General features: G+C 52.8%; 2 protein-coding genes across 4 annotated transcripts; one reads left to right on the forward strand and one right to left on the reverse strand.

Annotated features, from left to right (window-relative positions):
- Positions 1-14: 14 nt before the first annotated feature.
- On the reverse strand, positions 15-15,264 carry EPHA1 (EPH receptor A1). Of its 2 annotated transcripts, XM_026512997.4 has the most exons (18): positions 15,124-15,264; positions 13,996-14,063; positions 10,173-10,454; positions 8,257-8,659; positions 7,855-8,010; positions 7,212-7,556; positions 6,943-7,070; positions 6,557-6,707; positions 5,688-5,784; positions 5,407-5,465; positions 4,468-4,593; positions 3,447-3,632; positions 3,223-3,284; positions 2,896-3,102; positions 2,537-2,686; positions 2,061-2,254; positions 451-606; positions 15-371 (listed from the first exon to the last, which is right to left on the reverse strand). In XM_026512997.4, the coding sequence occupies exons 1-18, from the start codon at positions 15,203-15,205 to the stop codon at positions 293-295; spliced, it is 2,931 nt and encodes a 976-aa protein (XP_026368782.2). In that variant the 5' UTR covers positions 15,206-15,264; the 3' UTR covers positions 15-292. The 2 variants fall into 2 exon arrangements, with proteins under 2 accessions (XP_026368782.2, XP_044244835.1); XM_044388900.3 differs by lacking the exons at positions 13,996-14,063; positions 15,124-15,264 and adding an exon at positions 13,343-13,795.
- On the forward strand, positions 33-16,576 carry LOC113265566 (uncharacterized). 2 transcript variants are annotated; one of them, XR_008956353.1, is made up of 5 exons: positions 33-5,883; positions 6,011-6,166; positions 9,149-9,687; positions 15,566-15,717; positions 16,497-16,576. XR_008956353.1 is itself a non-coding variant. In XM_044388911.3 (4 exons), the coding sequence occupies exons 1-4, from the start codon at positions 9,100-9,102 to the stop codon at positions 16,562-16,564; spliced, it is 693 nt and encodes a 230-aa protein (XP_044244846.3). In that variant the 5' UTR covers positions 8,205-9,099; the 3' UTR covers positions 16,565-16,576. The 2 variants fall into 2 exon arrangements, 1 of the variants encoding a protein (XP_044244846.3); XM_044388911.3 differs by lacking the exons at positions 33-5,883; positions 6,011-6,166 and having other exon boundaries at positions 8,205-9,347; positions 9,463-9,687.
- The last annotated feature ends 7,386 nt before the right edge of the window (positions 16,577-23,962 follow it).

Here is a 23,962-nt window from a genome sequence, read left to right on the forward strand (position 1 = left end):
AAAAAAGCCAGAGGTAAAGGAGAAAACTCAGTTCCTGTTTATTTACAAAAATATATATGTATATGTATATATATTAAACCCTTCCCCAGGTCCCTCCCCCAATTTCCTTTTTACTTCTACCCCCACCTCCCTTTTTAAAACGAAGGCTCCTGGGCCCAGAGGCGAGTTCCTCAGGGAAAGGTGGGCAGGAGCAGCACCAAAGGCCTACATCTCGTAGGATGAGGGGAGGGCCGTGGGGAGCGACCATGGCCCCATCTTTGCTCTCTGAGGACGGGGCGGGTGAGGGTGGGACTCAGTCCTTGAATCCCTGAATACTGCAAAGAATGCGCTTCTGGTGTCCTGGTAGCGTGATCCCCATCTGTGCCAGGTCTCTGTGGGCGATGAAAGGGGATCGTGAGTGTGGGCCTGCCCCCCAGGAGCCCTCCCCGGCCAGGCCCGCGGGGTCCTCACTCGGCCGTCAGCTCCAGCACACACTCCATGGTGTCCAGCCCCGCTGAGCGGAAGTGCAGGATGTAGCGTTTCATGCGGATCGACTCCAGCCACTCGGGGACGCTCCGATAGGGGATCCCGTCCGAGCCACTCAAGCTGGGCAGGCGAAGCGTCACCCTGTGCGACACAGGGTACCTCAGTCCCGTGGGAGATGCAGGGGCTGTCCTCTCTGCCTTCCCGCCCCAGCCTCCCTGAAATTGGGGCTGAGCCCACGAGCATGTGCAGCCAGCATTCAAGTTGGGTGTCTGAGCACAGAGATTATCCGGACTTTGTGGATTAGCCCGGCCATTGTCTGTGAACTCCTTTCCTGGCCTGATTCCTGGCGTGCTCCCAGCAATGGGCAGGCTGACGGTCAGGTCCTGCTGCACTGACAGGCCCAGGGGAAGTGGAAGCCCCGGGGGGCCCGAACACAAGCTGATTGCCAGCCCACTTCCCACTGGAGCAGCCAGTGCGGCCTAACTGATTGGGGGCTGGTGCGAAAGTGTCCACTCTCCCAGCTCAGAGGACGCAGAGGGCAGGAGAGCGGAGGCCTGGGAAGCCGGGCAGGGTCTTGCCTTTGTCAGAGTGGCCCCTGTGAATGCTGGGAGCAGCCACTGCTCGCCACCTCCAGGCCCGGCTGTTATTCTTGCCCTCCGACACCCAGAAGACAATGAGTGTTCCTGTGCTAAAGGCAGCCAGAGCCAAAACCATTAGCAAAGTAAATCTGCTGGGGGAAAAATGTTCAACATTCCAGAAAGATTAGCACATGCAGTCTCCAGTATACGAGGGAGTTGTACTCCAAAAGATAGTTTCAAAAGTTGGAACTTGGAGCACATTTTCTTCCAGAAACAAGGTTATATATGGCGGTTTGATACAGAGGCTGGCATGCGAGGGCTGGCTTACTTGATTAAGCATTCCAAGTCCGGCCTTGCCCATCTGCCCCACCTCACCCCTGCCACCAGTTCATTCTCCACAGTCTGGCAGCAGTTTTGGTAAAACACAATTCTGATCCTAGCCGTCCAATTTTAAAAACTGGTCAATAGTTCCCACGCGGAGGGTAAAGTGCAAACTTCTCAGCACAGCTGGCCCTCCTTGCGCTCACCCTGCCACCTCTCCAGCTTCACATCTGCCATGGTCCCGAAACAACGCTGCCGGGATCTTGCACGATTTGTAATCAGCCTGCCCTTCGCTCCCCAACCCGCGCTGGCCATGTGTCCTGTGAGACCCCACAAGGCCGCCCCTCCCAGTACTGACCTGCATCCCACTGGTGCTTGCTGGTCACTCTGCCTGCCCCACCCAAGTGACCAAGCCTCCTGGAGTCGGTATCAGGTTGTCTGCACGGCTTGTATGTGCTCTCCATCCCTGTGCACTTGCTTCCTCTCTTCCACCAAACTAGAGCTGTCAGGGACAGGACGGTGGCTCCTCCATCAGGGGGGACCGTCCCCAGGGGCGCAGACTATAGTCCTGCCTCAGTAGTACGCTGCTCTGCCCAGAGCTCCACAGGCCCAGCACTCAGTGAATGCAGCTGAATGCCCATTCCCATTCTCCCAGATCTGCCCTCCAAAAGCCCTTGCCCTCCCCAACGTGGCTACCTGGGATCAAAGTTGGCCATGGTCCGCAGGGAGTGCGGGTTGGCAAGCAGTTGCTCCAGATGTGCCTTCAGCTGGTGGAAGGAGGGCCGACGGGCACGGTCATAGGCCCAGCAGTTCTTCATGAGTTCATAGAGAGGGGCGGGGCAGTCCACGGGAGGCGGCAGCCGGTACCCATCCTCAATGCTCTTCATTACCTGCAGTGGAGTGGGGGGCGGGATTGAGGTAGGAAGGTCACCTTCCCTGGTGGCCCCTGAGAAATCTCTGTTCACACATCACTGCGATAGAGCCTCCACCTGCCCCTGACAGTAGTAAAGAGAACAGGGAGTAAGGCAAAGGGGACCGAGGAACAAGAGTGCGGAAAAACAGCGCGTCAGGAAGAAGGAATAGGATATTTGCAGGCAAGGGCCATGGGAGGATCTCAGGAGGAGATGAGAAGTGAGTTAGGGGTGACATAGGGAGGAGGACCCCAGGCTTACCTCCTGATTGCTCATCTCCCCGTAGGGCTTGTCTCCAAAGCTCAACACCTCCCACATCACAATCCCAAAGCTCCACACATCGCTGGCCGTGGTGAAGGTGCGATGGGCAATGGCTTCAGGGGCTGTCCAACGGATGGGGATCTTTCCTCCCTAACAGGGGACGTAGGACAGAAAGGTGACGTGTTTCAGGGCATGGTGGGGGGAGGGGGAGAGAAAACACCTGTGCGAAGGGATGAGTAATTATTGTGCCCACAAGAGCATGTGTGCTGTACTTGTGCACGTGACTATACGTATTGCGTGCACACTTGTGTACATGTGTGTGCTTGTGTGTGTGTGCGTGGTGAGTACAGGGCTCTAACCTGGGTTTCATATGTGCCATCAAAGTTGTCCAGGAGGCGGGTCAGGCCAAAGTCAGACACCTTGCAGCACAGGTTCTGACTCACTAAGATGTTCCTGGCGGCGAGGTCCCGGTGGACGTAACTGTGGTCACTGAGGTAGTTCATGCCAGAGGCAATGCCCTGCAGCATGGCCACCAGCTGCCCAGGGACCAGCTGGTCCTCCCGCTCCTGCAGCAGGGTGAGTGGGCAGGTTAGGGAATGGGCAGGGTCTCCTCTTCCCAAACCAGGAGCCAATCCCAGGGATCCATGGTGCCTTCCCCTGCCCAGGTGGCTCTCCGTCCTCCTCACCCTCAGGAAGGCATCCAGGGCTCCGTTCTGCATAAACTCTGTGATGATCATGATGGGCTTTCCTGAGACACAAAGTGTACGTCAGCACGGCAGCCTCTGCCCCATGTCCACCCAGAACCAGACTTCCTGCCCTTGGCGGCATATCTTCCCTTCACTCCCGGTGGTCTCACACCCTCCTTTCTTCCTCTTGCCCTTCCCAAGCTCCTGGAGAGCCCTGCTCATACTCTTTGTGACAACGCCTTCCAGGTGCAAAATGTGTGGGTGGTTGAACTGGCCCATGATAGTTGCCTCTCGAAGGAAGTTCCACCACTGGCCGTCTGGAGAGGTGTCTTTCAAGGTCTTAATGGCCACGGTCTTGCAGTCCTGGCTAGGGATTCTCAGGGTCCCTCGATATACTTCCCCAAACTCTCCTGGAAAGAAAACAAGCCATGGCCTGATGCCCTGTCAGGCTCCCCTAGGGGATGGGCAGCCATATCCTCCAGTCCCCAGGTTTCTGTCTTCTCTGGATTAGAAAAGTGGCTTGCCCTTGTTGGGCCAGGGGCTTGGGCTGCACTTCCTGGGAAGGGGACAGGAGTCTGGAAGAGGAGTGTAGCTCTGCGACCCGTCCGGTACCGTCTCTCAGATGAGCACAGTTCTTGGCTGACAGGAGCTGCTCGGTACAGGCCAGGTGAAGGCGGTTGTGCGGCGGCACTGGGCCGTGTCCACAAAGGGCAGGCTGGGCCAGGGCCAGTGCGCCAGTGACCGCGGAAGCTAACCATTGCCTCCTCTCTTCGTGAGATCCTCTGGTCACAGCTCAGCTGGCCTGGCTGCATAATTGGCAAGGACACTACCAAGCTTTGTTCTCCTGCTCAGATCCACTTCCTCTGCTGACCCAAGGGATCAGGGCAGCCCAAGGACACTGGGCCCCTGGTGGGGTGGAATGTGGGCTGAGGGAGGCTCTGAATCTCTCCCACATTTGGGAACCAGCTGAGAATAGCCTGAGCCTGGGCACAGCGACCCCTCTCTTGACAAAGATGATGAGTGAAGGCTGTTCATCAGAAACCCCAAAACCACAGAAGCAGATGTGAAGGGAGCAGGGACGGCTCTTGGACACCAGATAAGGGGGTTACAACATGACCACAGCGATTCAAGGAAGACACAGGGTAGAACAGAGAGGGAATTCATCTAGGAGCTCTTAGGCCCTCCAAGGGGCTGGCTGGCTGGCAGCTCTGTGCTGCCACACAGGAGGGGACCTGCCCGGCTCACCTTCCCCTATGACAGTGTCCACAATCAGCCAGCCTGGGTCAAGCTCCTGGGTGAAGTCCAGGGCTCCCTGGGCAGGGTCCTCATACGCTTGGAGGTCCACATAAGGCTTCAGCCACAGCTTGTCCTCTGTGGGGAGAACAGGGAGGGCTCAGACACAGGAGCTCTAACTGCAGGGCTCAGGAGGAATTTTTGGGGGTGGTGAGGGGAGGTGGGGCCAGCAGCACTCCCCAGCCTTCTCATTCTTCTGCTCCCTTAGGGCTCCCCTTTTGGCTAAAGTGGGAAAAAGTCTCTGTCCTTAGCAATGAAGTTCTTCCTCCATCCATGTGCAAAGCTCTGTGTCCCTGCCCCCAGAGGCCCAGAGCAGTGGGCCAGAAAGCTGTTCATGGACTCCAGTGACCCAATCTTCCCATGGCTCACTGACCACACTGCAAATTCCTTGCCCTTCCTCCTCACCCCTGCTAGCCAGACTCCTCTGATCACTCACACCTCATTCACATTCCCAGACAAGCCTCACTCTCACCCCTTCGCTTGGATGGACCACCGACTCCCCCTTTGGTGGGGCAGCTAATGAGGTGACCAGCAGAAAGCCCACATGCCTTGGAGGACTTCAAGGAGCCTGCTAGCAATCCCTGTCCTGCCGAGGCTCAGCCCACAGACCTGGCCAGCCAGGGTGGGGGAGGCCGCCCAGGGCCCTGGTGTCGGAACAGGGGCACCAAGAGCTACCAGGTAATTGCACAGAGCCTCTGGGGGGCTATCAGTACAAAGTTAATTAACCAAAGTTAATTAGGTAGCAAATCAGAAAGGCCCCAGAGACAACAGCCCCAATGTGTGCTCCCAGAGTTGGCCCGGCAAATGTGGGTTCTCTGGCTCCATCTCAATGGCATCTCCCAACAGCCCCCCCCCCCAACCACATGCACACACACAGGTGCCCAGGCTCACCTCGGTTCACATCAGCGACGCGATCACGTTGCCTCTGCTGGTGTCGCTGCTGAGCTTTCCTGTGGGGGTGAGGGGACAGCTTCTTCAGCTCTGGGACGGCCGCAGGCGCCCAAGGGCCCCTGGCTGGGTTCTTCCCACAGATAACAGGGGGCGCAGGACAGTGTGGGGGTACACTGCAGCTTTTGTACTAGGGGATGGGAGGGATGCTGGGGCTGCCTTCTGGGGCTTCTGGCCAGGCAAAGGGAGCCCAGATGGTGGCCGGGGAGGGGCAGGGGCAGCACCTTGAGCGGAAGAAGAGCATCCCGAGCAGCAGAGCTACAGCCAGCAGCAGCCCGAAGATGATGGCTACGATCTCGCCTCCGGTCAGGCCCCTGGAAACTGTGGCACATGGGGTGAGAAGTCCGCAGGCTCAGAGGCCGCCTGGAGGATGGAGGCTGAAAGGGCACGCTGAGGGGCAGGGCCCTCAGTGGCCCTCAGGTGTGTGTCCCTCCCCGAGGAGATGGGGGTGTGCATGTGAGAGCGAGCACGTGGAGGCCTCACACTGGGACCACAAGCTTGGGGCTGCCTTTTTTTTTTTTAAAGATTTTATTTATTCATTTGACAGAGATAGAGACAGCCAGCAAGAGATGGAACACAAGCAGGGGGAGTGGGAGAGGAAGAAGCAGGCTTCCAGCGGAGGAGCCTGATGCGGGGCTCGATCCCAGGACGCCGGGATCATGCCCTAAGCCGAAGGCAGACGCCTAACGACTGAGCCATCCAGGTACCCCTTGGGGCTGCCTTTTGACGAGCATGAGAGGTTAGGAGATTTCATAGGAAACTGGCTGGGAGCATCCAGCATTAGAAGGTGTATCTGAAGAGATTTCTATGGGGCGGGGGGCTTCGTGAGTCCACGTGGTGCTCTCCCTGCCCCAGGCAGCTCCTGTGTATGTCATGTGTGTGTGCATGTGCATGTGTGTGTCTACGCATATGTGTGTACGCACGGTGCTCGCGTGTGTGTACACTGTATGTGCACGTGTGTCTGCACGTGTGTGTGTGTGTGCATGGGCATACAGGAAGGGGAAAGGTCACTGACTGGAGCAGGGTCTGAGAAGTCTCAGTGGGATGACAGGTGCATGTGTGTTTGGGGTAGAACACAGGAGAACCCACCCACCTGGCGGGCTTGTCCGAAACTCATGGTCAGGGGAGAAAGGGCCAGGCCCTAGAGGGGTCAACATTCGAACTCTGACAATGTACGTGGTGTCTGGCTGCAGTTCAGTCAGCAAGACCCTGGGTTCTAGAACCATCTGGTGCCGTTCTTCATCCTGTGGATGAGAGCTAACGTTAACCGGGCTGTGCCGAGCCAGACCTGGTGGAGGGGATGGGCGGTCTTGGGATCACGTGCAATGGGGTGCACGGGGGATCAGTCAGGGCAGGGCTCTGTGAAGGCTTTTGTCCAGTTCACTGTGATCAGTATTCCCTCCGTCCTGTAACCCACACCAGATGCTGGGGTGTGCTCAGGCACGGACACTGGACACGGTCTCTCAGCCCTGCCCTCACCTGATTCAGCACATGCAGCTCATAGCTCAAGTTCCCCCCGGGGCTGCGGGGCCGGGACCCTGCCCAGGTCAGTTCCAGCTGCCGGGGTTCCTTCTTCACCAGCCTCAGGGACAGGCCTGACAGCGACTCTGTGAGTCGGGAGGGTTCCAGTGGGTTTGGAAAGAAAGAGGAAATAACTTCAATAGCTTTTCGATTGCTTCCTGCCCATCCATTTGTCCCTGTGGTCCTAAGCCCTTCTGGTTTCTTCCAGTCCCGTCCTAGTGGCTCACCTGCGTGCCCCATGCTGATGCTCAGGGAGGCGCCGGCATGTGTGGAGGTGCCCAGCCCCGACACTCCATTCTGGGCCACAACGTTAAAGGTGTAGTTGGCGTAGGGTTCAAGGCCGTTGACACGCACAGCCGGTGCTGTGAGCCCACTGGCTCCCGGGGAAAAGCGCACGCTTCCCCCACAGGGCTGGCAGGGTCCTCCATCCACCACTGCTCCCCGACACTGAGAACACCCCACAATGTACCTCACATCCTGGCGACCCCCCATATCTGCCGGGGGTTCCCATCGCAGGGAGAGCTGAGTCCCCAAAATAGAGAAGCTCAGGTTTCGGGGAACTGAGGGGGGCCCTGTAAGGAGAAGAGGGGCCGTTAGGAGGACCCAGCTTTGCTCTCATCCAAGCTGCTGGTCCCCACCTCCTCCCACCTCTGAAGGCCTTGATGGGAGATTTGATTCCAGAAATGAGGAATTACCTCATTTCTTCATTCTTCCAGGGAAAGTAAGGGCCAGGGGAGGAGCTGTAAGCATTTGGCACTGTAAAGGATGCCCAATATCTGAAAAGCTCTGGAAAAGTCCAACCTTAACATGGTTTCAACAAAGGGCCTGCACCTCCCCGCAGATGGCCAAGCCCTGCCCCCCTGGACTCACGTGTGCATGACACCTGGGGGCCCTCCCCAGGGGCTCGGAAATGGCCGCTCTCACAGGTGCAGATGGTGGCCCCCTCAGACTCTGTTGTGCTGTGTCCTGGGCACTTGAGACAATGGGGTGCACCTGTGTCCGCCCGGTAGGAGCCGCTAGGGCAGGCTGGAGAGAGAATGCAGCAGAGCCACGGATGTCCAGTTTTTACAGGCGGACTCATCCCCATTCACCCCTCCTCCCCCAATCCTTTGTACCAGAAACACCCTGCATGTGTCCCCCTGGGATGCTCAGCCACTTTGTTTAAAACTGGCTAAGACGGAGCACAGGCATCCTTCCCCCCACCCCCCGCACCTAAAGACCCTCCCCCGAGCGACCCCTGCACGTCCACATCCCCTCCTCCAGGCTCCTTACCCAGGCACGCTTCCCCGCTGCCGTCTTCCTCATAGCCAGGCTCACAGTGGCACCGCCCCACGGGCACCAACCACTCACCGTCGGGGCTGCAGTGCATGCGGGGCGTGGCTGAGGGGCCGGGGCTGGCCTGGGCATGGGGCAAGCAGGTCCCTGCCACTTCCACCAAGCCGCCGGGGCCAGGCAGAGTGTCTGGGAACCGGGCCAAGCCGTGCACAACTTCGGGACAGCGCTGGTAGAACACCCTCACGGACACCAGGGCCACACAGGCACCTGGGTTGTGGAAAGCGAGGTAGAGGCCTCGGCGGGTCAGGCGGCCCAGGGAGCAGCGCTCCACGTTCAGTTTCACGGCGCCAGATGCCAGGTCTCGGATGGTGAAGCTCTGGTCTGCAGCCACAGTAGTCACCTGGGAAGGGGAGGTGCGGGAAGCGGGCATGGGGAAGTCATGCTTCATTCCCACGGAACAGAAAACGATTGTTGGCTTAATTCTTTATAGCTGACACGACCATAAACCAAGGGCTTAGTACGTGTGAGCTAGTGAGCTAAGCGCCTTATGTGGGTTACACTGTTTGAGTCCATACAATACACCTGTGAGGCAGGGTGGATTACCAGGGCCACTTAACAGATGGAGAAACTAAGGCTGAGAGAGGTTCCAGACCTCGTACAAGATCACACAGCTACTACATGACGGGACTGGAATCCAGTCCATGAGACGCCACAGCCCATATAATTTCCACTATTCGAAGGTGTTCCCAACCTCTGTGCCAATGAAGTGATCGGTTATAAAGTGCGTCATTAATTTATTACTAATAACAAACTTTACAACATCTTCCCTTTGGAAAAAAAATGAGAGCACATCCTATAATAACATGCTCCTTATACCTCTACATTCCAGTACGTCTTCTTGAGGAGGAAAGAAAGGGTACTAGAGGGAGAGCCTGCAGAGAACGGTCTCCCCGCACAACTCCAGGCGGACCCACAGGGGTGCGTCGCACACCAGCGCCCCGCCTGCTGATAGCAGAAGTCCCAATGCCTCCTGCCAGCCTCCGCCAGGGCAGGCTGTTAGCTCACCGGAGCCGAACCCTCCGCAACAGGTGAGGCGGGCACTCCTATGGACGCTCTTCTCAGACCGGGAAACCTCGGAGGGGTTAAGCCGAGCCCGAGGGCGGCCGCGGCCGCAAAGGCACAGCGGTTCCCCCTTATCCACAGCTTGGCTTGTGGGGCTGCAGGTGTTACCCACGCTGTCAGCCACAGCCGGAAACAGCTGATCCTCCTTCTGACCTTTCGTCGGAAGGTCAATAGCGGCCTGACGCTGCGTCACGTCACGTCACCACGTCGCAAGGCCGGCGTCAGGCCCCAACACCTCGCCGCTGGCCTCACCTCATCTCCTCACAAGGCATTTTATCAGCTCGCGGCATCGCCAGAAGGAAAAGGGTGAGTACAGGACAGGGAGATGTTTCGAGAGACAGAGATGGGGAGAGAGCCATAGGGAGAGGGGCGACAGTCTGGGGACCTTCAGTACAGTGTACTGGTACAATCGCTCGCGGTCACTACTCGTTACGGTTACTCTCCTACCGCGCCGGATGCACACGTGAGAGCCCCCCCCCCCCCCCCCCCCCCCACGGATGCACGCACAGGGAAGCGCTCAGCACAGCCGGGGTTCCGTGCTGCCGGGGGCTCAGGCAGCCAGCGGGGGTCCTGGGAGGTGTGCCCCGCAGCTCAGGGGGCGCGGCTCTACTCAGACCCACCTCTTGTGATCTCAAGGCCCACATTCTCGTCCTTATTTGACACCTAGACCCTCTTTCTGTTTCTGCCACTTTGTCTTTTCCTTAGCTGAGCGGGGCCACGGGAAAGAGTGAGGTAGGAAGCAGTGTTAGGACCAAACGGCGCTGGGGGGTGGGGGTGGGGTGGAGAAGCACCTTCTGGAACAAGGGCCTTCGGAGCTGGATGCCCACGTCCTGGTCACTCTCCATGTAGAGGAGGTTGAAGGTCTCCTTGCAGCCCAGAGGCCCGGCTCCCCCGGGGAAACTCTTGCAGTCCCTCACGGTGAACTGCAGCTCCACATGGACCCGAGAAGCTTCCTCCCCCCGGTAAATCCAGTTGGAGCGCAGCCAATGGTCGGTGTCTCCGCCTGCTTGCACTGGGCAGTCCTGGTACATGTAGAGGGGCGTCCCATTCAGTATCTGCTGCACCTCACTCCACTGCGGGAGGAAAATCCGAGTCAGGCTCCAAGTCATCACCTGCTCCCCAAACTCTGGTTTTCTAGAGCTGTCGACGGGGAAGCTGGTGTCAGGGCTCCCGGGCTTCACGCTGCTTGTCTCTTCCCACCCTGCTGCTCTCTTCCCACCCCTGGGCCCGAGGACAGTCAGTTAAATGTTTAGGGTCAGGAGTTCTTGGGATATAGGATGGGCAAGACAATACCCCCTTATCATCGGCAGCCAGCCCCGATGCCTTTGATGAGCCCACTCCCAACTGAAGTATGAGCGCCAATTTTTACCTGTCTCATCAGCAGAGTTCTCAAAGTGCCCCAAACGCAGACTTTTGTGGCAAAAATTTCATTCACAGAAATTTTCTGCCTATTTTTTCAAGCAAGAGGATACCACATTTAATATCAGGGCCCCTAAACTTTTGGAGGGCAAGACCACGCACAGAACTCTTCTGTATAGGGGGAACTCACCCTCTCCAATATTCCTTCTAGTTATGGTCACTATCAAAATCAACAACGGACAGGGTTGGGTGGACTCCTAGACACCATGCAGTCTACCTCCCTTAAGTGCTTTTACCTTAAAATAATTTTAAAACTTATATTAATAGCTAGCACTAACGGGCCAGTCACTGTTGTAAGCACTTTCCATGAGGAAACTGAGTCACAGCAAGGTTAAATGACTTGCCCTATGCCCTCAGTTGTTAAGAGACAGAGCTGGGGCATGCACCCATGCACTCGAGGCTCCGGAGTTTATGCTTTATTTTGTTCCCTGGCTATTTCTCTGTTTATGTAATTATATTTGTAAACTTTGCCTGATATCCTGTTCTTATCTTTTGAGTACTCAGTTGGACAAGCCTTTTTTTTTTTTTTTTTACATTATTGATGTTACTCATTTGCTTGAAATATGTTTCAAATGTTTTCTTTCCCTCATGCCACTTAATTTGCTAATGATGTCTCTGATGTTGGTACCTTTAAGAATTTCACATAATATCTATCTTCTCTCCCTCTATGAATTCTGGGTTGTGTATTTTGCTTGGGAAGCTCTCCCATCCCAAACTTATAAAGATCTTCTATATTTTCTCCCAATATTTTTGTAGTTTTGGTTTTTAGGTTTTGATTTGAATCTCCCTAGAATTTATTTTTTTGTGTATAGGGTGAAATGGAGATGCAACTTTACATCCTTCTTCCTTGTTGTCTTTTTTATCTTTTTTTAAATTATGGACATCAACTGTCAATTTACTGTCCAGTCTATACTTTGCACATTGATTTGCAATTCCAATGTTATCACATACTAAAATCTCATGTATGTGGGTTTCCTATTCTGTTCCATTGACCTGGTATTCTTGTGCAATGCCACGTGTTTTAATCATAGTTGACCTATCATATGTTCTGATATCTGGTGGGGCAAGTACTCTATTTCATTATTCTTTTTTTTTTTTTTTTTAAAGATTTTATTTATTTATTCAACAGAGAGACAGCCAGCCAGAGAGGGAGCACAGGCAGGGGGAGTGGGAGAGGAAGAAGCAGGCTCCCAGCAGAGGAGCCTGATTTGGGGCTCGATCCCAGGACTCTGGGATCACGCCCTGAGCCAAAGGCAGACGCTTAACGACTGCGCCACCCAGGTGCCCCTCATTATTCTTTTTCAAAAAAAAATTCTCAATCATTCTTATGTATTTTTTCTGCCAGATGGACTTAAGAAAGGAGCTCTTAAATTCCATAAAATATCCCATTGATATTTCGGTTGCAACCCCCTTATGTTATAGAGGAGTCTGAGGCCCTTAGAATGTCTCCTTTTTCAAGGGCGTTCATTGTTACTCTCGGCTCTGGGAAAAGGCAAGAGAAAGCACCATTACCTAAGAGTTGGGTGGGGTGGGGCAGGGGCAGAAATCCAAGAGGAACGTATTTTTGCTTTATGTTAGGGAGTTCAAAGATTGGGCAAGGGTGTCCCGGCAATGAAGGCGTCCAGGGCCTATTAAGAGGAAGCTATGATGGGGAAGCCCAAGTGGAAGGCCTGGGGTGGAGGTCAGGTGGAAGGGTCGTAGGTGGTTAATGTGCAGCTCATTAGCTAGATTGCCATGGCTGTCCCTGCAGCCAGGAGCAGATGTTCCCAGCTGTAACTTGCCTCTCCCAGTCTGAGCAGTGACAGATGGGGGAGAACCAGCTGCCCAGGATCAGCAACAAGAATCCCTTCACTGATCACTCGGGCTGCTGGCTGCTCCATGGGTACATTCTGCGGAGCCTGAATTTGAGTGTGTGTGTGTGTGTGTGTGTGTGTGTACACGTATGTGTTGAAAAGGTAAGGAGGAGAGGGGACAAGGTAGACATGGGGAGTATGTGACTGCTGCTGTCTTCCTGTCCTCCTGGTGCAAAGCTGTTTGGCCGGAGCTGCAAAAAGGGCCTTGCTTCCACTCCAGCCCAATCAGGGAAGAGTTATTCGGGTGGGGACAGCTGGGGCACACTGGGGGTGAAGGCCTGTGGGAGCCAGCCAATGGACCTGCAGCCCTCACTGTGGAGTGATTAGCTGGTTTATGAGATGAGGCGCCTATGATGGCTGGCCTAATCCAGGATTTTCCAAGCAGCCCCTCCTGTAGGATACATTATGGTTTAGTCTATTAATTCTAATTATAGGCCACTCTGTGGGAGAACTAAGAGTAGAGCCAGGACCCTAGGACCCAGAGGGAAAGAAAGCAAGTGACCCCAATGCCAGAAATAGAGGCTGCATTCCTACTGGAATAGGAAGGGGAAAGGGGTCCAGGACCAGAGGGGAGGAGGGCCTGAGGCCAGACTCCTGGAGGCTGAGGCAACATGCTCAGCCTCCCATGGTTCTGTGGACGGCCCTGCTGAGTGCTGGAAAGGTGCTCTCTGGGACTCACAAGAACCTACCTGTGTTCACTAGGTCTTAGGAACACCCAAGGAGGGAAGGGGCTTGGAGCAGGTTCAGACAGCCGGAATGCTTGGTGTGCCTGGGCTGGGGAGGATGGAGAAGGTGCCAAGGGCTCAGGGACCTCTAGTGGGGGAGCTTTTAACTTTGGGGAAGCAAATATCCTTTGAAGAGTTAGATGAAAACTTTGGCTCTCCTCTCCATATACATACACAACATATACACAACATAGAATACACTCTTATTGGGTCCCTGACCCTCTGAAGCCTATCTGTGCAACTCTATTGGGATAGATGGACCTCAGATTGAGGACACATCTGGTGTTTTGGTTCTTAGCCCTCAACCATCCCTAGTATGCTTCATCCTCTCCCTAGAGGATGTAGGCTCATCATCCCCCAAGTCCTCCTAAGTACTCAGCCCTCTCTCACTGGGGCAGGGAGGGAAGGAGCCAGGCATTGAGGCATTCTTCATGGGGTGAAGCCTGACACCCCCCCCCCCCCAAATGTCCCATGCAGGAGGCTCTGACTCACCACCCCTCCCCCTCCCTGAGGAGACACTTCCAGTTTTTCCTGCTCTTTTCTCCGTTCCTCCACCCACCTCTCCGCCCATTTCCCACTGGCCTGCAGCTTTGAGCCTTCCCTCCCCTGACACTTACCCCATCCTCTGGGGGATCCAGCAGCCAGCCCAGCTCTCCCTGTGCTGTGCTCGTGTCCATCAGAGTGACTGAAATAGGGAGAAAATGGGCCTGTCACCTCTGGGGGAGGAGGTGACATGTGAGGGAGGCCTCACACATGCAACCCACATTCCTCCTCCTGGGCCCCCAGCCCCAAGGCTTCCACATCCTGTTCCTAACAGCTGTGACTTCCTGAGGTTTAGCCCAGGAAGGAGGAGTGAAGAGCTCTAGAAATTAGTCTGTCTTCCTCCGGAGTGTGAAGGGAGGAAGGCAGAGTCGGGCAAGGGTTGGAGGGCTGGATCTTTGACCAAAGTCAAGGCAGGAAGTGTTGGGAAGAGCAGCCCCACAGAAGCCTTGCACCCTCTCACTCAGCAGGGGCCGGTGCTGGCTGGGGGATCCATCAGCTGCAGAATTGGAAGCGTGGATGGGCAAGAGAGGATCTCAGCTCCTGGGGGTCAGAAGTGGGTAGGGTGTGGACAGGGGACCTTAGAGGGGGTTCCTGGGTGGGGAGGCTCCCTTCTCCTGGCAAAGGGCCTGCTCTGCCTGTGGTTGGGGGTGTGCATTGAGGGTACAAGGCACAGCTCTGAGTCTGGGAAGTAGGGGGAAGGCCAGGGAGGGTGTGCAAGCCTTCACATGTAAGGCTTGACCTGTACATCTGGGAACTCCTGCACCCCGAGTTCTAATCCATCTCCCCACGCCAGGTCCCTCTGTCCTCCGGCCTAGGATGGCATAAGGCGACTTCCCACCCCTGACTTCATAGGGTCCGGATCTCTGGGTCGGGCACCTGAGGCTGAGACGGCCTGGGAATGAGGGATCTCCACGATCGCTAGGGTGGGGGTCTGGACGCTGCCTCCCCGCAGCAGTCAGGAACTCCCTCCCCACCACCAGGTGCAAACTGCTGGCCAGGGTGACTGACCCAGGAAAGCAGTTGTTCGGGGGGTCAAAGACCAAAGACTGGCCTGGCCAGTCGATTGCCTGGCGGCGGCAGGGCAAAACATGAACGCTGGAGAGGGGTGCTTGGAGAGGGCCTCCTCTGGAATGCCGGCTCCTGGATGAGGGTGCCGGCCGAGCCCTAGGGGAGGGGGTAGGGGCGGGAGCGGGGGTCGGTACCTTCCTTGCCGCGCGCCCCCGGGGGCAGCGGGGCGCAGAGCAGCAGCAGCAGCCCGAGCCCCAGGGGCCAGCGCCGCTCCATGGCGCCGGGCCGGGACCTGGGACCTCGGCCCAGACGGCTGGGTCAGGTCGCGAGGACTGGGCGAGATGGGAGGGCCGGGCGGGGGCGGGGGGCGGGGCCAGCGCCAGGGGCGGAGCCCGGCCTCACCTGGATCACCTTCTTAAAGGGACAGTAGGGCAGGAAGGAAACTTGTTAGACAGGTAATAAACTTCAGAAACCGGAGGCGTCTTGACCGGAATGAGACTGCGGGCGCCGCCTAGTGAGTGGGATTAGGAATTGACTAACCCAGTTCTAATTCTAATCCTAAACCCAACCCAGTCTTGATCCAGCCTTTAACCTAATTCTACCTCTGACTTGAACTACACCTTTTCCTTTCTAAAGGTCTAGCAACGTAATAGACACCGGGGAAGGCAGGGTTTTATGCTGCAGTAGGGGAAGCTTAAATAACCAAAATGCAAGATGGCCTACAACTCTCAGAGAAGCACCTGGAGGGGTTGGAAGAGGAAGCAAGCCCAGCCTGCAGGGCACATTAGGTGAGTCTTTAGGGAGCAGACCCTGTGAGCTGGGTTTTCAGTGGCAGAGATTGGGAAAGGCAAGGGCCTGAGGCGGGGAGCCTCAAGGTGTACTCTGGGAGTGGTGAATGGACCAGTTTGACTGCTGGGGCACAGGATTTGTCTTGGGAGCAGGGCAGAAAGGCAGGTGTGGCCAGAGCAGGGAAGATCTTGGTAAACACGTTACCATGCACTTCACAGAGCAAAAGAGAGGAATTCTGAGGGGTTCTGAGCACAAGTGTTAAGAGGGAGCAGGTCCAGCCTGCTCTACCCCTGTCTAGTTGGAGACAACCCATGTCCCTCCCATCCTCTTGGAGACTGTCTTACATTATATTTAACAAATGTTTATTCACTTTCTACTCTGTGCACATCAAGCTCTGAGAGAATCAAAGAAGAGTAAGACAGTCCCTGCCCTTTACAAGCTATTGGTCGAGGAGCATTGAGGGCTAGGGCATAAAGCAAGTGCATAGGACTAAAATGACAGCCTGGAGTAGACGCCAGCTGAGGTGTGAAATGGGAGTGACTGTGGCTCAAGGGGGAGTGGGGCATCTTCTGAGGGTGGGGGAGGCTCCAGTCCTGGGGCCCCTCCTTCCTGTACCTCTTCGGGGCTCCATCTCATTTGGGTGAATCATTCATCGTCTTTGTATCATTTAAACTGCCACATGTTTCAGTCACTGTGGAGAAAGGGAGGTGGTGCATTACAGGTGCATACTTTATTTTCAAAAATGAATATTTCTCAGGCTTTCTTCTTTTTTATACAGATACGTATAAGAAGAAAATGGCTTATAGTTTCCCGGCCCAGACTATCCTCATTGGCATAAATAAATAAATGTAATGCATGTACCTTGGCTGGAAAATTCACATTGAACAGCAAAGAAACAAAATGGAAAGTAGAATCCTCCCTCCTTCTACCCTCCCGTTCCTCTCCCCAGAGTTAACTGCCACCAATGGTGTCTTGAGATTCTCCCAGGATTTTTCCCCTAAACACACACAAGCATACTTTTAGAATGTATACAGAGGGGCCCTGGGGTACACTCAGTCGTGCACCAGGGGCCTCTTTCTAATGGTAAGTACTTTGGGAAGAAGGCGGAGGCTCCTGCAGGCCCACTGGGGTCTTTGTGATTTCAGCCTGGAGGAATGGGCGGGCGGGTGAAGGGTGCACAGCCAACAGAAGGGGGGAAATGGAGCGAGCGTTGGACAATTGCTGCTAGGAAATAAGCCAGACTGTGGTGAGGTAATGCGTGTGCTCTCGCTGTAGTTTGTTAAAGTTACAAGACCCTTGGGACTGAAGGGGGTGGGGTGGGGGCTGCTCCATGCAGTGAGAGGTGGTGTGGAGAGGGCTGGAAAGGAGACTCGCTTTTGTTTTAAGATTGCTTCTCTGTCTGGGGTCTGGAAGTGATGCAGAAGGGGGACGAGAGCCCACCTTCTACCTCCATTCACGATGGTCCCACTTTTCCTCATGCCATTTGTGTGGGATGAGGCCCGCCTTGGATTTTGGCCTCTGCCCTTAACTAGCAGTGCTGCTTTTGTCAAGCTATTTACACTCCCTGGATCTTAGCTTCTTTGGACTCCGGGGATCTCGGGGGCCAGTTCCAGGAAAGATGGCAGGATTTGGAGTCAGAAGACATAGGCCGTCTCTATTCTGTGTCTCTGTTTCCTTAGCTATAAAATGGGATTAATCAGGCCCACGTCAGGGGGTAGATGTGATGATCAAAAGAGGAGAAAGTGCTCGCTAACAGTGTATTATACCCACGCTGATGTGCTAGGAGATTGTTGGAGGTGTGGCTTACTGAGGTTCTCCTACAGGCCTCCCAGGGAACTTCTGGAGTGAAACAACCTCAGTGACTAAGGCATCAACTTTTTTTTCTCTTAAAAGCAACTTTATTGAGGGATAATTTGCATAAAATGAATTGCACCCATTCCAAGTGTACAGTTCAATGGGTTCTGACAAAGGCATACGCCCTCATAACCACTGCCTCAGTCAAGATCCAGAACAATTTCGTCACCCAGAAACGGTCCCCTGTGCCCTTTGCAAACAATCTCACCTCGGCCCCAGGCTTCCTGTCAGTATAAATCAGTGTCCCCCTGCCCCCTTTGTCCTTAGGTCCCTGCATGTTCTGGGTATTGGCAGTTGGCTCCTTCTGGTTGTTGACCAGTGTGGATGCCCTAAGACATCATTTAACACAAAAATCAAACCCAAAAGTCTTCCTCGGCTCTGCGTCCCCAGGAATTACAGGCCCCTTAGCCGACAAGGCTTCTCAGAGGGACACCTGTTTTCCCTCTTAGATGGAGAGAAGCCAAGTTGACTGGCCCTGTTCTCATTCTGTAGTTGAGAAGGAAGGGAAGCCTGTACTCCCTACAGCCTCAGACTTCCTGGGTTCTGGCTTGCTGCCACAGCCTGGACCTTAACACTTCCACGGTTCATGTTGTCCTATCCCCCGCCGGCCCTGATTCCCTCTCCTCAGCCCCACCTGGCTCTTTGCTGATCTGGGATAAGAGGGAATTTCACCCAGCCTAGGTCAAGGCCTTGCCAAGTCCATAAGGTTCTGGTTAAAACACAGCCTAACCAGCAGGGTAATCCAGTAAGGTGCCAGCAACACTGAGAGCATCAGTGCCAATTGGTTTATCTGATGAGTATCAGGTCCTCAGCAAGGGCCTGTGTGGATGGGACCAAACACCTTTGTTTTGGCTGCTTCAAACTGGCCTGCACTTGTAGGCAGCATGATCCAGGAGACTGTGTGGGCAGTGGGAAGCGAAAGAACAGCCCTCTCTGAATGCATTCGGCTGAATTCTGCACATCTTTGATCACAAGGCTAATTTGGTCCTTCCCTTTCCTTCTCTGTGCTCTTACCTATCTGTTCTCTGATCCTGGTTTACCATCAGGCAGCAGGGGTGGGGATAATCATAGTTACCATTTATTACTGCACCTACGCATGCTGCCAGGGCACTTCACATACATTATTTCATTTACTTCTCACACCAACCCTTTGAAGAAGGTATTATTAGTTCTATTTTATAGATGGAAAAACCTGAGGCACAGGGAATTTAAGTTACTTTAGTTCAAAGTCACTCAGTTGCAGAAGCAGGATTTGAACCCAGGTCTCTCGGCTGGGGCCTATGGCTCCTACTTGAGGTTGCAGAAGCAAAAGAAGTAGGTAACACCTAACTTTGGTTTTCCTACCTCCATACCTCTGTCTCCCCCAGCTTCAAACAGCATGCATTAGATTGGCCTATTTTCCTGCTTTAGAAAATAGACTCATGTGATATGTATTCTTTGGTATCTGAGTTCTTTCTTTTATTCTTATGTTTGTGCAACTTATTTATGCAGTTGTGTGCTAATTCATTCTCACTGCTGTATGATATTCCCTTGTATAAAGAACACTTTATTTTTTTTTTTTTTAAAGATTTTATTTTATTTGACAGAGATAGAGACAGCCAGCGAGAGAGGGAACACAAGCAGGGGGAGTGGGAGAGGAAGAAGCAGGCTCATAGCAGAGGAGCCTGATGTGGGGCTCGATCCCATAACGCCAGGATCACGCCCTGAGCCGAAGGCAGACGCCTAACCGCTGTGCCACCCAGGCGCCCCAGAACACCTTATTTTTAAAGACTTCTTGACTCATGGTTAAACATTCTACACTTGAACTGCCACACTGGGTGACTCCCAGAATTTATCTGGCTTGTCTGGGTATCTCTAAAAGACGCTTGGTCTTCCCAGAGGGTAATTCTGTTTTTAGAGGAGATTTCTTGCTAGCCCTATGGCTCCTAAATTGATTAAATGTATACAGAGGCAGCCCGTGAACAATGCCATTGCCCGGTTATCCCCCTCCACCTCCCCTACTCCTTTGTCTGTCCCTCTCTCCTTCCAGGTCACTTTGACAAGAGGAAAGCACCTGATTTGGTTCATGCCAGGAGTAGTACTGTTTTGAGACAGAGTCTGTTGGAAGTTTTCTCCAAGATGCCAGAAGCAAAAATATCTATTAGAAAGTCCTACTATTGGGGCATCTGGGTGGCTCAGTCATTAAGCATCTGCCTTCGGCTCAGGGCATAATCCCAGGGTCCTAGGATCAAGCCCCATATCAGGCTGCCTGCTCTGTGAAGAGCCTGCTTCTCCCTCTCCCTCTGCTGCTCCCCCTGCTTGTGCGTGCGCGCGCGCGCGCTCTCTCTCTCTCTCTCTCTCTCTCTCTCGCTGTCTCTCTCTCTCTGTCAAATAAATAAATAAATAAAATCTTTAAAAAAGAAAAGAAAGTCCTACTATTGTCACTGAATAGCCAGATGACCTTGGGCAAATCATTTGACTGTCTTGAATCTCAGCGTCCTCATCTACAAAATGGGGAAAGTGATAGGATGTTGGTCCTAAGCGCCTACCACACAGTGTATGAGGCGGGTACAAATACGGTAAAGAATGCCAGCAGATGCTCCTGTTTCTGCTCTCCTTTTTGTGTCCTCCCCCTACAGGGTTATTTGCGAGATAGATTTGGAGAATCAGGAAGTAAGTCTTCTGAAGGAAGGAGGAGACTAAGTAGTGTCAGCCCCTGCATTAAAAGGGATGTTTGCTTGAAGTTCAGATCTCCAGAAGAGGCAAGAGAAGAATAAAGCAAGAGCTAAAACAAATCACTCTTGATCCATTTAGATTATGAGGCGTTATGGGACTAAATATGATACTAACACTTTCAGGACATATTGCAATTCTGCCTGCTCTTGTTTTTCCTAAGCTTCTCTTTCCCTCTGCAATATTAAAATCCTCCCAAGCGTTTCATTTGTTTTAGAGGCAAGGAGGTGGTGAAAAAGCCGTGAGCTTGTGCTGCATTCTCGAGGAGAGGAAACTCAAGATGGATGATGGCCACAAAGGAGATGGGGCTCTTTCTGGCGCTGATGGGAGAGACATGGGGTAAAGTGGGAATTCACTTGGGGTTCTGCATTCCATCCAAGTGCATATTTAAGTACAAGCTTTACCACAGCCTCTTCCTCATCCCCTATTCTTTTTCTAATTTTTTATTTTTTTTAAAAGATTATATTTATTTGAGAGAGAGAGTGTGAGTGAGTGAGAGAGATGGCACAAGCTTGGCAGGGGGAGGCAGAGAGAGAAGCAGACTCCCCGCTGAGCAGGGAGCCCAAGGCGGGGCTCCATCCCAGGATCCTGGGATCATTAACCCACTGAGCCACCCAGGCACCCCACCCCCACCCCCCAATCTTAACTGATCTCAGTCCAGAGTAAAAATAAAACCAATTTGCAATCGTCCTGTTATTTCATTGATTTCTAGAGTGGTGACATGAAATCGTGGAGTGGTCAGTTGTGAAGGGGCTGTGACTCAGAATTCCTTATGCTAATATTTGCGTGTGTCTCACGAGAAATCCTTGTGCTTCTACCTTAACTTGTTTGCTTGACTGCCTCAGAAGATAATATTGCTAACCTGAGAAGTTAATACGCTCCATTAGTGCTTGGGCAGGTAGAAGGGAGGGAGAGAACAAATGTGTCTCAGTGAACTGGGACACGTCAGAAATTTAATAAGAACAAGTTGAGACAAGTGTTAAATACCAGAATCCCCCGGGAGAGCAGTGAGAGCATGGTCCTTGTCAAAATGTTTACTGGTTAGACCATAGGAAGAGAAGAGGGCGTGGTAGACTATGTTGTGAAGTCAATTTTTGTGTAGCTAGTATGAGAGAGGAAAGGGCTAAAATAAACCATCAGCTTTGTCTTCTGGATTGGGCTAACATAGTGTATTTGAAAAACTTACAATTTTATTGCCAGTCTAGGCTGGGAGTTCTGGGAAACCTCTAGAGAGGGCTGGAATGTACATTGGCATAACCCACACTTATAGTTTAAGCTACTGGTCCTGTGGTCCAGAGGTAATACTACCTTGTTGTCTTGTAAAAGAAGTATTTGATAAGTATGGGCCTTATTAATTGGGCATAAATTGAATTCCTTTTAAATTTTGCTTTGAAAAAGTTTTTAATGAAAGGGATTCTAATAGGGCAATACATACTTTTTTTGAAGTTCCAGTTAGAAAGTTACTGTTACAAATGTATACACACAGAAACATGCGTGTTTGAACATACAGATACAACCACCTCTGCTGAGAAATTAATGTACACATTTCCAAATACATCCCCTCGTTTGGAAGGTATCCAGGCCCTGGTCCTAAAATCTGAGCGCCACCTGGTGAGGAGAAGTAGGTATTTGCAACTGTATCTCCAGGTATGCCATCAACAGCCAATTTACCCCTTATAAAATAATCTTAGAATACCATGGGAATAATTATCAGTATTATATGAAAGGGACAGTGATTTTCATTATTATGAAAATGGGTGGCTGTAGGCCAGAAAGTAGCTTTTATAGCTTGCCCATGTCATCCCCGCTGTGACAGCATCTGACGGGAGGAAGGGAAGGTCCAGGTGGGAACGAAGGGAGGGAGGGAGGGGCTTGCCATGGTGTGGTGAAGGCTTGTCCTACTTTTCTTGCTTCACTTCTGGATACGTGAAAAAAGCAGGAACCAAGTCACCTGGGAAGTGCTGGCTGGAGGAGAGGACAATCATTCTTTGCAACACATCTGTCAGGTGCAAAGTGGAGAGAGATGTTTCTCCACTCCCTTTCAGCCCTCTTATCCTGAAGCTGCCCTGACATCTGGGCAAGCACAGGGAAGAAAGGGTGGCAATGGTGTTTCTCTTTTCTCTTCTTTCTTTCCCTCTCCTGCCCTTCCTTCCTCTCCCTCCCTCTCTTCTTTCTTTCTATCTTTTAAAATAATTATCTGGAAGCGCTGTTTATGATACCAAAATCAAAACCTGTACTTATTATACTGGGTGTTTTATTTACTTAGAAAATTTTTTTTAAAGCCAGAATTTATTTTTCCTTAAAAATGCTCGGGAGACTAAAGGTCCAAAAATCCAAAGATGCCCAGATTTTATTGAAGATGATACTGAGGTGGTGTTGGTTTCTCTGTTGCTAAAGCCTCAATTTGATCCTGGTTAATTATATGCCCCAATAATTCTTCTGGCTGGGCAGTGAGAAAGTTCCCGTTTGTTTCTGAGAGTCACTGAGGGTTGGTGGAAAGGAGGTTTAGGAGCCTTTGGATTCAAATTGATTTGGAGTAGAATTCTGGGTTTCTGCCTCCTAGGTGCAAGCCTGTGGGCATTTTTTTTAAAAAAGATTTTATTTATTTATTTGACAGAGAGACAGCGAGAGAGGGAACCCAAGCAGGGGGAGTGGGAGAGGAAGAAGCAGGCTCCCCGCTGAGCTAGGATGTGGGGCTCTATCCCAGGACCCTGGGATTATGACCTGAGCCGAAGGCAGACGCTTAACGACAGAGCCACCCAGGTGCCCCTGTGGGCATTTTTTGTACCTCTCTGAGACTTAGACTTCCTCTCATGCAGGCGGTTCATTTACCTTCTGGGAGCACCATGTGTGCACCCAAGTGGAAGGCAGCTCCCATAAGCCCTCAGGTGGAGGTGGGAGCAGACAGCCATGGGAATACAGGAGGCCGATTTTGACAGGAACAGCATCCTGCCAAAGGAAAAGGTGGCCTTTGTGTTGGGCCACAAGTAGAATGAAGTAGAATAACTTCAGTAGGGCAGTTTATTCATTCATCTAACAAAAATGTATTCAGCTTCTACTATGAGCCAGGCACTGTTCCAGGTGCTGGGATATACCTGTAAACAGGGAAAACAAACAAAAAAGACCTGTCCTCACTGAGTTTACATTTTAGGAGGAGGAGGAGCCAGTCAGTGCCCAAATAAATATGTTTTTCAGATGGTGAGAAATATAGGGAGAAAAAATTAAAACAGGGAAGGAGGTCGGGTTTTATGCGAGCTGGTCTCTATTGTATATAGATGAGGTTGAGTTTGGGGCAGAGAATTTAAGGAGAAGAGGAAATGTGCCATACAGATTCAGATCAGAGGGAAGAACAACCCGGGCAGAAAACAGCTCTGAAGCCCTGGGCAGGTGTATATGGAGGTTCAGCGAAGGGCAAGGAGACCAGTGTTTCAGATCAGAGCGAGAAGCTGGGAGAGTGGGATTGGAGAGGTGCTGGGAGGGGATCAGCACACAGACGGAATTCCAAGCCATTTGAAAGACTTTCTGGCTTTTCCTTTGAGTAAGCTGGGGACCCTTAGAGTGGGTCAGTCAAAGAAGTGCACGCTCTGCCTGAGCTTTTCAAGGGGCTACTCTGGCTAGTGTGTGGAGAACAGATGGGAGTGGGGTGGGGGCAGAGCAGGGGCAAGTTAGGAGCCTCAG

This window comes from Ursus arctos, unplaced genomic scaffold, assembly GCF_023065955.2.
Source record: "Ursus arctos isolate Adak ecotype North America unplaced genomic scaffold, UrsArc2.0 scaffold_3, whole genome shotgun sequence".
Taxonomy (NCBI): domain Eukaryota; kingdom Metazoa; phylum Chordata; class Mammalia; order Carnivora; family Ursidae; genus Ursus; species Ursus arctos.